The sequence below is a fragment of the Sapajus apella genome, unplaced genomic scaffold, assembly GCF_009761245.1.
Source record: "Sapajus apella isolate SASKATOON/1434 unplaced genomic scaffold, GSC_monkey_1.0 scaffold12, whole genome shotgun sequence".
Lineage (NCBI taxonomy): Eukaryota > Metazoa > Chordata > Mammalia > Primates > Cebidae > Sapajus > Sapajus apella.
The window spans coordinates 27,579,115-27,591,613 of record NW_022436952.1 but is presented as its reverse complement, the minus strand read 5'-3'; the positions used below and the strand labels follow the sequence as shown (position 1 = coordinate 27,591,613).

At 39.8% G+C, this 12,499-nt stretch overlaps 1 protein-coding gene across 4 annotated transcripts in view; it reads left to right on the top strand.

Moving 5' to 3' along the window:
* TRIM37 (tripartite motif containing 37) overlaps positions 1–12,499 on the top strand; it is a 108,481-nt gene that overhangs the window by 10,925 nt on the left and 85,057 nt on the right. For all 4 annotated transcript variants that reach the window (XM_032280683.1, XM_032280684.1, XM_032280681.1 and 1 more), the window contains exons 5-7: positions 4,132–4,219; positions 6,839–6,961; positions 8,494–8,617. In XM_032280683.1, coding sequence (XP_032136574.1) covers positions 4,132–4,219; positions 6,839–6,961; positions 8,494–8,617 — 335 coding nt within the window. The remainder of the gene's footprint in view (positions 1–4,131; positions 4,220–6,838; positions 6,962–8,493; positions 8,618–12,499) is intronic.

Here is a 12,499-nt window from a genome sequence, read left to right as displayed (position 1 = left end):
CAAAAAAAAAAAAAAAAAAAAAAAATAGAGAAAGAGGCTTAACTGTGGTAGTATAACACATTAATGCATAATCAGAATTAAAACCTATTGGGCCAGGTGCGGTGGCTCATGCCTGTAATCCCAGCATTTTGGGAAGTTGAGGTGGGTGGATTACCTGATGTCCGGAGTTCAAGACCAGCCTGGCCAACATGGTGAAACCTCATCTCTACTGAAAATACAAAAATTAGCCATGCTTGTTGACAGATGCCTGTAATCCCAGCTACTTGGGAGGTTGAGGCTGGAGAATAGCTTGAGCCCAGGAGGCAGAGGTTGCAGTGAGCCGAGGTGGCACCATTGCACTCCAGCCAGGGCGACAGAGCAAGACTCGGTCTCCAAAAAAAAAAGAAAAAACCTATTCAAGTTTAACTGGACTCTTAAGGAATTCTGTTACTTGTAGCAGAATCCCAGCACTTTGGGAGGCTGAGGCAGGTGGATCACCTAACGTCAGGAGTTCAAGACCAGCCTGGTCAACATGGTGAAGCCCTGGCTCTATTAAAAATGCAAAAATTACCGGGCATGGTGGCAGTTGCCTGTAATCCCAGCTACTCGAGAGGCTGAGGCAGTGAGAATTGCTTGAACCTGGAAGGTGGAGGTTGTAGTGAGCCGAGATTGCACCACTGCACTCCAGCTGGGACGACAGAGCTAGACTCCATCTCAAAAAAAAAAAAAAAAAAAAAAACAAAAAAAGCAAGTTCCTTGGCCTTTTGGCTAAAATCAAGTGTCAAAAATGCAAGAGTGTAACTTTACAAGCAAGAGAAAAAAAACGTTTTAATTATGGTAAAATATACATAAAATTTGCCATCTTAATGTTTTTTTGTTTTTTTCTTTTTTTTTTTGAGACAGAGTCTTGCCTTGTTGCCCAGGCTGGAGTGCAGTTGCACGATCTTGGCCCACTGCAACCTCTGCCTCCCAGGTTCAAGCGATTATCCTGTCTCAGCCTCATAAGTAGCTGGGGTTACAGGCGCATGCTGCCATGCCTGGCTGATTTTTTGTGTTTTAGTGGAGATGGGAGTTTCACCATATTGTCCGGGCTGGTCTCGAACTCCTGAGCTCAGGCAATCCACCCGCCTCGGCCTCCCAAAGTGCTAGGATTTTAGGTGTGAGCCACCGTGCCTAGCCCATCTTAATCATTTTAAAATGTATGGTCAATTATGTTAAATATGTTCACATGTGCAGCCAATCTCCAGAACTTTTTAAACTTGCACATCTAAAACTATACCCATTAAACAACTCTCTATTCCCTTTTCCTATGTTTCTATCAGTTTGAGTACTCTAGATACCGCATATAAGTAAAGCCATATAGTACCTATTTTTTTTGTAACTGGTTTATTTTACTTAGCGTAATGTCCTCAGGATTCATCCGTGTGTCAAAATTTCCTACCTTTTTAAGGCTGAATAATATTATATTGTATGTACATGTCACATTTTGTTTGTCCATTCATCTGTCAGTGAAAATTGGCGTTGCTTCCACCTTTTGGCTATTGTGAATAATGCTGCTGGGACCATGGGTGTTCATGTCTTTGAGAATCTGCTTTCAGTTCTTTTGGTTATGTAATCAGAATAGGAATTGGCTAGATCATGTGATAATTCTATTTTTAATTTAAATTTTTGAGGAATCTCCATACTGTTTTCCATAGTGACTATGTATGTGCCATTTTATAGTCCCACCAACAGTGCACAAGAGTTCCAGTTTCTCTACATCCTGGCCAACACTTGCTGTTTTTTCTTGTTTTTTTTTTTGATAGCAGCTATCCTAATATGGTATGAGGTTAGAATTCACATTTCTCTAATGATTAGTGGTGATGAGCATCTTTTCATATGCTTATTGGAGATCTTTTGCTCATTTTTAAGTTAGGGTTTTAAAAATTTATTTGTTGAATTTATTTTTTTTTTTTTTTGAGATGGAGTTTCACTCTTGTTACCCAGGCTGGAGTGCAATGGCACGATCTCGGCTCACCGCAACCTCCGCCTCCTGGGTTCAGGCAATTCTCCTGCCTCAACCTCATCAATAGCTGGGATTACAGGCACGCGCCACCACGCCCAGCTAATGTTTTGTATTTTTAGTAGAGACGGGGTTTCACCATGTTGACCAGGATGGTCTCGATCTCTTTACCTCATGATCCACCCGCCTCAGCCTCCCAAAGTGCTGGGATTACAGGCTTGAGCCACCGTGCCCGACTATTTGTTGAATTATAAGGGCTATTTATATATTCTGGATAGTAAACCCTCATTCATTTTTTTTTTTTTTTTTGAGGCAGATTCTTGCTTTGTCATCCAGGCTGGAGTGCAGTGGCGCAATTATCAGCTCACTGCAACCTCTGTCTCTTTGGATTGAAGCGATTTCTCGTGGCTCAGCCTTCTGAGTAGCTGGAATTATAGGAATGTATCATCACGCCCAGCTAATTTTTTGTATTTCTAGTAGAGATGGAGTTTCATTCTGTTGGCCAGGCGGGTCTCAAACTCCTGGCCTCAAGTGATCCACCCACCTCGGCCTCCCAAAGTGGTGGGATTACAGGCATGAGCCACCACCGCATCCAGCCTGTAGTTTATTTAGTGTATATGGTGTAAAGTAAGGGTCTGTATTAGTCTGCTAGGTCTTCCATAACAATACTGCTAACTTGGTAGCTTAAACAATAGAAATTTATAGTCCGGGCGCAGTGGCTCACACCTGTAATCCCAGCACTTCGGGAGGCTGAGGTGGGTGGATCATGAGGTCGAGATCGAGACCAGCCTGGCCAACGTGGAGAAACCCTGTCTCTACTTAAAATACAAAAATTAGCTGGGTGTGGTGGCACGCGCCTGTAGTCCCAGATGCTCGGGAGGCTGAGGCAGGAGAATTGCTTGAACCTAGGAGGCGGAGGTTGTAGTGAGCCAAAATCGCACCACTGCACTCCAGCCTGGCGACTGGTGATGAAACAAGACTGTCTCTCCAAAAAAAAAAAAAAAAAAGCTTATTTTCTCACAGTTCTTACAGGTGTAAGTCCAAGATTAAGATGCTGGCAATGTTGGTTTCTGGTGAGGCCGCTCTTTCTCCTTGACTTGTAGATGGCCACCACCTAGCTCTGTCCTCACATGATCTTTGCTATGTGTACATGCACGCTTGGTGTCTCTTCCTCTTGTAAAGGACACTAGTACTGTTGGATGTGGGTCCCGCCCTTGTGATCCTTACTTAACCTTAATTACCTCTTTAAAGGCTCTTTCTCCAGATACATTCACACTGGGGATTAAGGCTTTAACGTACGAATTTGAGGGGGGTACATAGTCAATCCATAACAGTCTTTTTCATGTGAATATCCAGTTTAAGAGAAAGTTTAAAATTGAGTTGTTCATTTTTCATGAGGGTCTAGTCTTGAATTGTGCAATTAATCATGTGTCTTGATTATTGGTTTTGTTTTTTGTTTTTGTTTTTTTTTTTTTTTTTGAGATGGCTCTATTGCCTAGGCTGGAGTGTAGTGGCACAATCTCTGCTCACTGCAACCTCCACCTCCCGAGTTCAAGCAGATCTTCTGCCTTAGCCTTCTGAGTAGCTGGGATTACAGGCACATGTCATGACACCCAGCTAATTTTTGTATTTTTAGTAGAGACAAGGTTTCACCATGTTGGTCAGGCTGGTTTGGAACTACTGACGTCATGATCCACCACCTCGATCCTCCAAAGTGTTGGGATTACAGGCGTGAGCCACTGTGCCTGACCTGGATTATTTATCATTGACCACATGTGGGAAAAGTATTTGTGCATGCTTATGTCAGTATAGATGCGTAATCAATGTGATTATTAAGTACTTGCCCAAAATGTAGTAGTACAATAGAATATATCATCTGTAGTGTTGCTTGGAAATGGTGCAACATATGTGCTGTTTTTGAGAAGTAAATATGTATTTTACATGTGATTATAAAGTCCAGATTAATGAAAACAGTACTTTAAAAAGAATTGTCCACATAAACTTCTTTAGCTTACTTTACAGAAGCCATGGAGTAGATTTTATACTGTGCTTCTTGAGACAATCATTTAAAATTGATCTCTTTGCCCAACCTTAATATGGAGGTAAATTTTATTTAATTTATAACTTTATTTTCTTTTCATATTGTATAGATGTGAAAATCACCATGAAAAACTTAGTGTGTTTTGCTGGACTTGTAAGAAGTGTATCTGCCATCAGTGTGCACTTTGGGGAGGAATGGTGAGCAGAACAAATTCAGTATGTATTTTTTTAGTTAGAGACTGGAAGGCACTGAAATACTTGTTTTATTCAGATAGGAAATAGTGTTGTTATGCTCTCGTAGGATTAAAATTAAAATGCATCTGCTTTATAGATGCTTTATTAAAGGTGTTGCACTTTTATTCCAGAAGAATCTTATTTGTGTGGTTTGATGTAGGCCATGAACCCCTTACATAAATATTTTAACCTCTAACACTGATAAAACATATCCTCTCTTCATTTGCAAGTCTTTTTGTTGTAGGATCCAGGTCATTTTTAAATTTAAAGGTCAGTTGATCAGATAGATGTAGGGGCCAGGATTTCCAATGGAGTAAGAACTTAGACACTTTTGAAACAACATGAGTGAACATATCTGGATCTTATAATCATTTTTTATTTTTTAGATTCTTTTTTCCCATCAAATTCAAGAGCAGTTTTTAAAGACAATCTCCCATCAAGTCTGAAGCATTAAAATCAGTTTTGTTAGAAGCAGCTTTTTTATTTTAAAGTCATGTTCTGTTGTTTACTGAATACTTAATCAAATGATTTCCTTATAGTAATAAGTACAATTGACATAAATAAGTTGAGAATAAACACCATAGATTCTTAGTGAGGAAAAATAAGTGATGGGGGAAATGCAAGTGGGTAGGCATCTAGAGTTGCCATGAAAATTGTTCATTCTGAGGACATCAGTCAGTATGTTTTACAGAGAGTGACAGGCCAGATTGAGTAGAGCTCAATTCAGAGAGCCGTCTGTTAGAATTTGAATATTAATGTGCTGACTAGAAAAAAATAAGAAGTTATCACATTTAATACTTTAAATATATAGGTTTTATAAGACAGTAGAAACATTTTTTTTGTATACTTAAAGTGAACATGTACAAATCTACATCTTTTTTCTTTTGGAGATAATAGTGGGATGCTTTGGCTAAATAAGACAATTTTAGTAAGAACTTAGATGTTTATAGGAGGCTTCTTATTTTTTTTCCTTTTATCTTTCAAAGCTACTGCAAATATAGGAGGCTTCTTATAATAAAAATTTAATGATTCTGGTTACCAATCAAGAAAATTATTTTTAGATAGCTATAAAAATTAGCTGAATGCAACTGGATCTGTGAGGCTAGCTTGTATCAGCGTTCTATCTCTGTAGTAACTGTGGGATGGGAAATGGGTTCATTGCTTTTGCTAATTTTTTCTAATTCATTCTGTGGTAGAGACTAGGGATTTGTGGTACATTCATACTGTGGAAGAGACTAGGGATTTGCTAATGAACATATCAAACAATTACATATTTAATTGGTATAATAAGTTACAGGAATAAATACAGAGAGTTGACAAGGATGCAGAACTATGGCAGCTGATCCTGTAAATCTGAGCTAAGCTTCAAAGGATGAGTAGGATTAAGACAAACCAAGATGGGAGAGGGAAGATGGAGAATTATTATTATTGTTTTGTTTTGTTTTTTGAGACGGACTCTTGCTCTGTTGCTCAGGCTGGAGTGCAGTGGTATGATCTTGGCTCACTGCAACCTCTGCCTACCAGGTTCAAGCGATTCTTCTGCCTCAGCCTTCGAGTAGCTGGGATTAGTAGCCCAGGCTGGAGTGCAGTGGCGATATCTCAGCTCACTGCAACCTCCACCTCCTGGGTTCAAGCAATTCTCCTGCCTCAGCCTCCCGAGTAGCTGAGATTACAGGCATGCACTACGATGCCCAGTTAATTTTTGTATTTTTCAGTGGAGATGGGGTTTTGCCATGTTGGCCAGGCTGGTCTCAAACTCCTGACCTCAGGTGATCCACCCGCCTTAGCTTTCTAAAGTGCTAGGATTACAGGTGTGAGCCACCGCACCTGGCATTATTTTTATTATTTTGTTGTGTTGTTGTTGTTTTTCTTTTTTAAAAAATATTATTCTTTTTTTGGAACAGGGTCTCTTTCCATCACCCAGGCTGGAGTACAGTGGCGTGATCACAGATCACGGAAAGCTCTGCCTCCCGGGTTCAGGCAATTCTTATGTCTCAGCCTCCTGAGTAGCTGGGATTACAGGTGTGTGCTGCCACGCCTGGCTAATTTTTGTATTTTAGTAGAGATGGGTTTGTGCCATATTGGCCAGGCCAGTCTTGAATTCCTGGATTCAAGTGATCTTCCCTCCTCAGCCTCCTAAACTACTGGGATTACAGGCATGAGCCACCGCAGCTGGCTGAGAATTATTTTTTAATAAGAGGGAGTAATTTTTGTGAAGGCTTGGTGGAAAGAAGTTTGAGGACATGGAAAAAGACTAGTGTAGCCTGAGAGAAGAGTGAGTGGCTGATAAGGTTGTAGCAGATGATTTGGGCTGTGGTTAAAGATTTTGGTTCTTTTTAATAATGTTAATTTCTAGTTAAATGAATATTTTGCTAAAGCCCTTTATTTACAGTCTTGAAAGAGTTCCTACATGAACCAAATGATTTTAAGCAGGCACTGGCCTGCTTCAAAATTAAGTTAGCTAAAAAGATGAAATTCATTTGAAATATTTACTGGTTTATTAGTGTCCATAGAGTGTTACAAAGGAATGTAAATGCTGATGAGAGATGTGAAACTGTTCTAAAACTACTCTAATTTAAATAGCATGGCGGACATACCTTTAAACCTTTGGCAGAAATTTATGAGCAACATGTCACTAAAGTGAATGAAGAGGTAGCCAAACTTCGTCGGCGTCTCATGGAACTGATTAGCTTAGTTCAAGAAGTGGTAAGACTACTACTAAAATACGGTTACTTTGTTTTTAATCTGTAATATGTAATAATATATTTTTATAATACAAATTAATCATATGTTGAAATCAAGATTTTCAAGATTTGCAAATTTGATAGGCTGCACCTACAGTTAAATTCCATAAATTTCAGATTAGCTAAGGAATATGCATACAAAGCCCCTGGTCTGTAAGGAAGCAGTTGCAGTCGGAGAATTACCACTTAGGCAGAATTAGAAAATCAGTTAGTGAGTTTTAAAAGGCTGTTTGTTACAGAGTCAATAATTCTTTTTATTTATTTATTTATTTATTTATTTTTGAGACGGAGTTTCACTCATGTTACCCAGGCTGGAGTGCAATGGCGCGATCTCGGCTCACCGCAACCTCCACCTCCTGGGTTCAGGCAATTCTCCTGCCTCAGCCTCCTGAGTAGCTGGGATTACAGGCACGCACCACCATGCCCAGCTAATTTTTTGTATTTTTAGTAGAGACGGGGTTTCACCATGTTGACCAGGATGGTCTCGATCTCTTGACCTGGTGATCCACCCGCCTCGGCCTCCCAAAGTGCTGGGATTACAGGCTTGAGCCACCGCGCCCGGCTATTTTTTTTTTTTTTTTTTTTGAGACAGAATTTCGCTCTTGTTGCCCAGGCTGTAGTGCAATGGTTCGATTTCAACTTGCTGCAACCTTTGCCTCCGGGGTTCAAGTGATTCCCCTGCCCCAGCCTCCCGAGTAGCTGGGATTTCAGGCACCCACTACGATGCCCAACTAATTTTTTGTATTTTTAGTAGAGACAGGGTTTCACCATGTTGGCCAGGCTTGTCTCGACCCCCTGACCTCTGGTGATTCGTCTACCTCAGCCTCCCAAATTGCTGAGCTTACAGGCGTGAGCCCCTGTGCCCAGCTCCAATAATTGACTTCTAAACAGAATCAATACTGACTTTTACAGTCATTCATTAAATTATATATTCTTTGGATCCCCAGCTTTTGGGTGAGTTTCTTTTACTAAGGAGTGAACTGTTTGTCATGTGCTGATTTAGAACTCCACAGAGTTGGAAGTGTAATATTTAACATTACTCTTTAGATACTGTATAAATCAAACAGCTTTAGTGGGCTATTTATAATGTTATTTCTGCGAAAAAACGTGATAAGCCCCGAAGAATGAAATTATAAGTATATTTTTAGAATATATTTTGTTTCAGGTTGGCAGAATGACAGTCATAAATGAGGTTTATGGACCATTTCCTAACTTAAAATGAAGTTTGTGGACCATATCCTAACTTAAAAGCAGATGCCTTCTTTGTTTTACACCTTTAGGAATCAAGAACGAAGTGATCATTTGTAACATTCTTTATGCAGAAAATTTGTGATTTTGATTGCATGTATGCCATTTTGAAATATAAGCAAGTTGAGTCATTTCCATTTGGCCTACCTTTTTCAAAACTTATCTATTCTTGGCAATGTTATAATGTGGTGCTTCTGTTTTTAAAATTTATCCAGTTAAAATTATTCTGACCTGTTTATCTTCTAGGAAAGGAATGTAGAAGCTGTAAGAAATGCAAAAGATGAGCGTGTTCGGGAAATTAGGAATGCAGTGGAGATGATGATTGCACGGTTAGACACACAGCTGAAGAATAAGCTTATAACGCTGATGGGTAAGTGTTTTTGTATGCTGCTGGGGTAACTGGTGCTTTCAGCTTCTTTGAGATTCAGTCTTTGAAGAGTAAGGGTGGTGATCCTAGGAAGCAATCTTGAGATTTTAGTCAACTCCATGTTGTTACAATGTAAGCAGATAAATGTTTGACTTGTGTTTAGAAATGATAGGAGAAAAAAGTTGTTTTTTTTTTTTTTTTTTTTTTTTTTTTTTTTTTTACGAATTTGCATGTCATCCTTGCACAGGGGCCATGCTAATCTTCAGGAGAGAAAAGTTTTCATAGCCATTTGGATGAAAATCCTAATGGCCAGCGGGCATTATTGTTAGGTAGCTTTTCTCCAAATCTAATGGAATTCCTTCTAATATCCTATATCCTTTCTGTCCATTTTCATTGAGGATGAAGAACTGACATTTGTAAATGTCAGCATCATCCCCACCAGCTTTTTCTTAGAGATTTAAAGTCTCGGCTTTTGATTTCTAGTAGATTTCATTTTATATATGTTTAATTATATTTATTGCTGAACTTTGCTTTTCAAAGATTCCTTCATTCTTCTTTGATTGTGGAGTCTGGTATTAAAATTTAAGAGTTAGATCCGGTGCTAAAGTTTGTTTTATTTGTTTTGGTGATCTTAGTCCTTCCAGTGATTTGCTGACTAAAAACCAGCTTTGTATTTTTTATCATAGCCCAAAATAAAATATATACTTTAATTAAGGTGTGAACGAAGAATTTTTTTTATCAGCTGTCTTGATTCTCCAAGATTTCAGCCATGTCTTTGTGTCATCCAAAATAATGATTTTATCATTTTACTTTTAACTTTTTAAAAATAAGATGCAAATATCTTTGAATTTGGATATTTGTATATCATTCATGAAATGCTTTTATAATTCTATACTGTTTAATACCTGATTTTTTAGTTTTTTTCCCCATAGACCCAGCAGCAAATAGTCTTAAAAAATCATTCATGGTCGGGCGCAGTGGCTCAAGCCTGTAATCCCAGCACTTTGGGAGGCCGAGGCGGGTGGATCACCAGGTCAAGAGATCGAGACCATCCTGGTCAACATGGTGAAACCCTGTCTCTACTAAAAATACAAAACATTAGCTGGGCATGGTGGCGCGTGCCTGTAATCCCAGCTATTGAGGAGGTTGAGGCAGGAGAATTGCCTGAACCCAGGAGGCGGAGGTTGCGGTGAGCCGAGATCGTGCCATTGCACTCCAGCCTGGAAAAAAAAAGTAAAACCCCTTCACAAAAAGAAAAAAAAAAAAAAAAAAATCATTCATCTAGTAGTTAGATTAAAAAGCACAGTTCATCCACACATTGGAGCAATTCGACAAAACCTGCAGGTATTAATTATACCAGTCACAATGCCACATAAAGATTTTATGTAAATGAAAATCATAATTGTTCTTAGGTCCTCAGTTGCAGTCAGTGATAAATGTAGGTCATCTTAATTTTTCAGGACTTTAGATGATATTTGAGTTTCCTTTAAGTTCGTTAAGCCATGTAGAATACTGGTATGTTGATATGTATTAGGACTTGAAAATTGAGAGGATCTTTACTGTTGATACAATCTTCAGTAGTAGCCAAATACACATTTGCATGTGGTCTTGTTTATCGTGAGTGAATTTGTTCATTGCTTCATTTATTTATTTGAATCAACTAAAAGTGAAATAATACCACAGTACAGATCTCTTAAGTTTATTGATTTTATTACCTGTATAACTCCATGAAATAGCTTGCCTTTCCAGTAACTGAACTTGCGCTGCTTTTGTGGCTTTCAACTTATTTTTCATTATGAAAAATTAAAGTTTTTGATTTCCAAGATAGCTTTTATGACTAAATAGGATTTCTTCTAAGGATAAATATTTCCAGGGTTAGTATATTTTATAATAGTCTCATAAACCTCAGATTTTTAATTCATGCCACAATTTCTGCCACTAATTTTTATTGTTGTTATTTCTGAGGTAGAGCTTGCTCTGTCACCCAGGCTGGAGTACAGTGGCGTGATCTTGGCTCACTGCAACCTCTGCCTCCTGGGTTCAAACAATTCTTATGCCTCAGCCTCTCGAGTACTGGGACTACAGGCACATGCCATCAAGCCTGGCTAATTTTTGTATTTTTAGTAGAGACGGGATTTTGCCATGTTGGCAAGGCTGGTCTCAAATTCCTGACCTCAGATGATCTACCACCCTCCCCGCCCCCCAGCCCCTTGGCCTCCCAAAGTGCTGGGATTGCAGGCATGAGCCAACACACCCAGCCTCTGCCACTAATTTTTTTTTTTTTGAGACGGAGTTTCGCTCTTGTTACCCAGGCTGGAGTGCAATGGCACGATCTCGGCTCACCGCAACCTCCGCCTCCTGGGTTCAGGCAATTCTCCTGCCTCAGCCTCCTGAGAAGCTGGGATTACAGGCACGCACCACCATGCCCAGCTGATTTTTTGTATTTTTAGTAGAGACGGGGTTTCACCATGTCGACCAGGATGGTCTCGATCTCTTGACCTCGTGATCCACCCGCCTCGGCCTCCCAAAGTGCTGGGATTACAGGCTTGAGCCACCGCGCCCGGCCTCTGCCACTAATTTTTAAGTTGAATTATGTATTGTAGTATTGTTCATAGGCTAGTGTTTTAGGATTGTGGGATGTGGTGATGGTAGAAATTATATCTGATAATATTAGATTCTAGCTAATAATTTATTTTAATTCTTTTTGCAATCTAGAAATTCTGAGTTTTGTTGCAAAAATAAAAGTTCTAGGCTGAGGCAGGTGGATCTCTTGAGCCCAGGAGTTTAAGACCAGCTTGGGCAACGTGGTGAAACCCCATGTCTACTAAGACAATAAAAGAAAAATTAGCGGCTGGGCGCGGTGGCTCACGCCTGTAATCCCAGCACTTTGGGAGGCCGAGGCGGGTGGATCACGAGGTCAAGAGATCGAGACCATCCTGGTCAACATGGTGAAACCCCGTCTCTACTAAAACTACAAAAAATTAGCTGGGCATGGTGGCGCATGCCGGTAATCCCAGCTACTCAGGAGGCTGAGGCAGGAGAATTGCCTGAACCCAGGAGGCGGAGGTTGTGGTGAGTCGAGATCGCGCCATTGCACTCCAGCCTGGGTAACAAGAGTGAAACTCTGTCTCAAAAAAAAAAAAGAAAAATTAGCCAGGTGTGGTAGCATGCACATGTAGTCCCAGCTGCTCAGGAGGCTGAGGTGGGAGGATTGCTTGAGCCTCAGAGGTAGAGGTTGCAGTGAGCTGCAGTCACGCCACTATACTAGAGCCTGGGTGACAGACGAGATCCTGTCAAAAAAAAGAAAAAAGTTTTCCCTTTTTCCATAAATGTTTTTCCATGTCAAATAACACTACAGATTGATAAAACTTTTGCTCTCCTCATGGATGTACTTCCAATTTTTCAAATTTTTTGGTTTACAAAGAAAATGGCCTGATTTGGTAAGCATACCTATTTTCTTTTTGTTTAAAAACATATAAAGTGGCCAGGCGCAGTGGCACACACGCCTGTAATCCCAGCACTTTTGGAGGCTGAGGTGGGCGGATCGTGAGGTCAAGAGAGCGTGGCCATCCTGGCCATCGTGGTGAAACCCTGTCTCTTCTAAAAATACAAAAAGTAGCAGGGCGTGGTAGTGGACGCCTGTAGTCCCAGCTACTTGGAAGGCTGAGGCAGGAAAATTGCTTGAACCTGGGAGGCAGAGTTTGCAGTAAGCCAAGATTGCTCCACTGCACTCTAGCCTGGCGACAGAGAGACTCCATCTCAAAAAATATATATATATATATATATATATATATATATATTTTAATATATAATGTACATTTATCATATATTTATGTATTTTATATATAATATACATTTATTATATGTGGTTATATTTATATATAA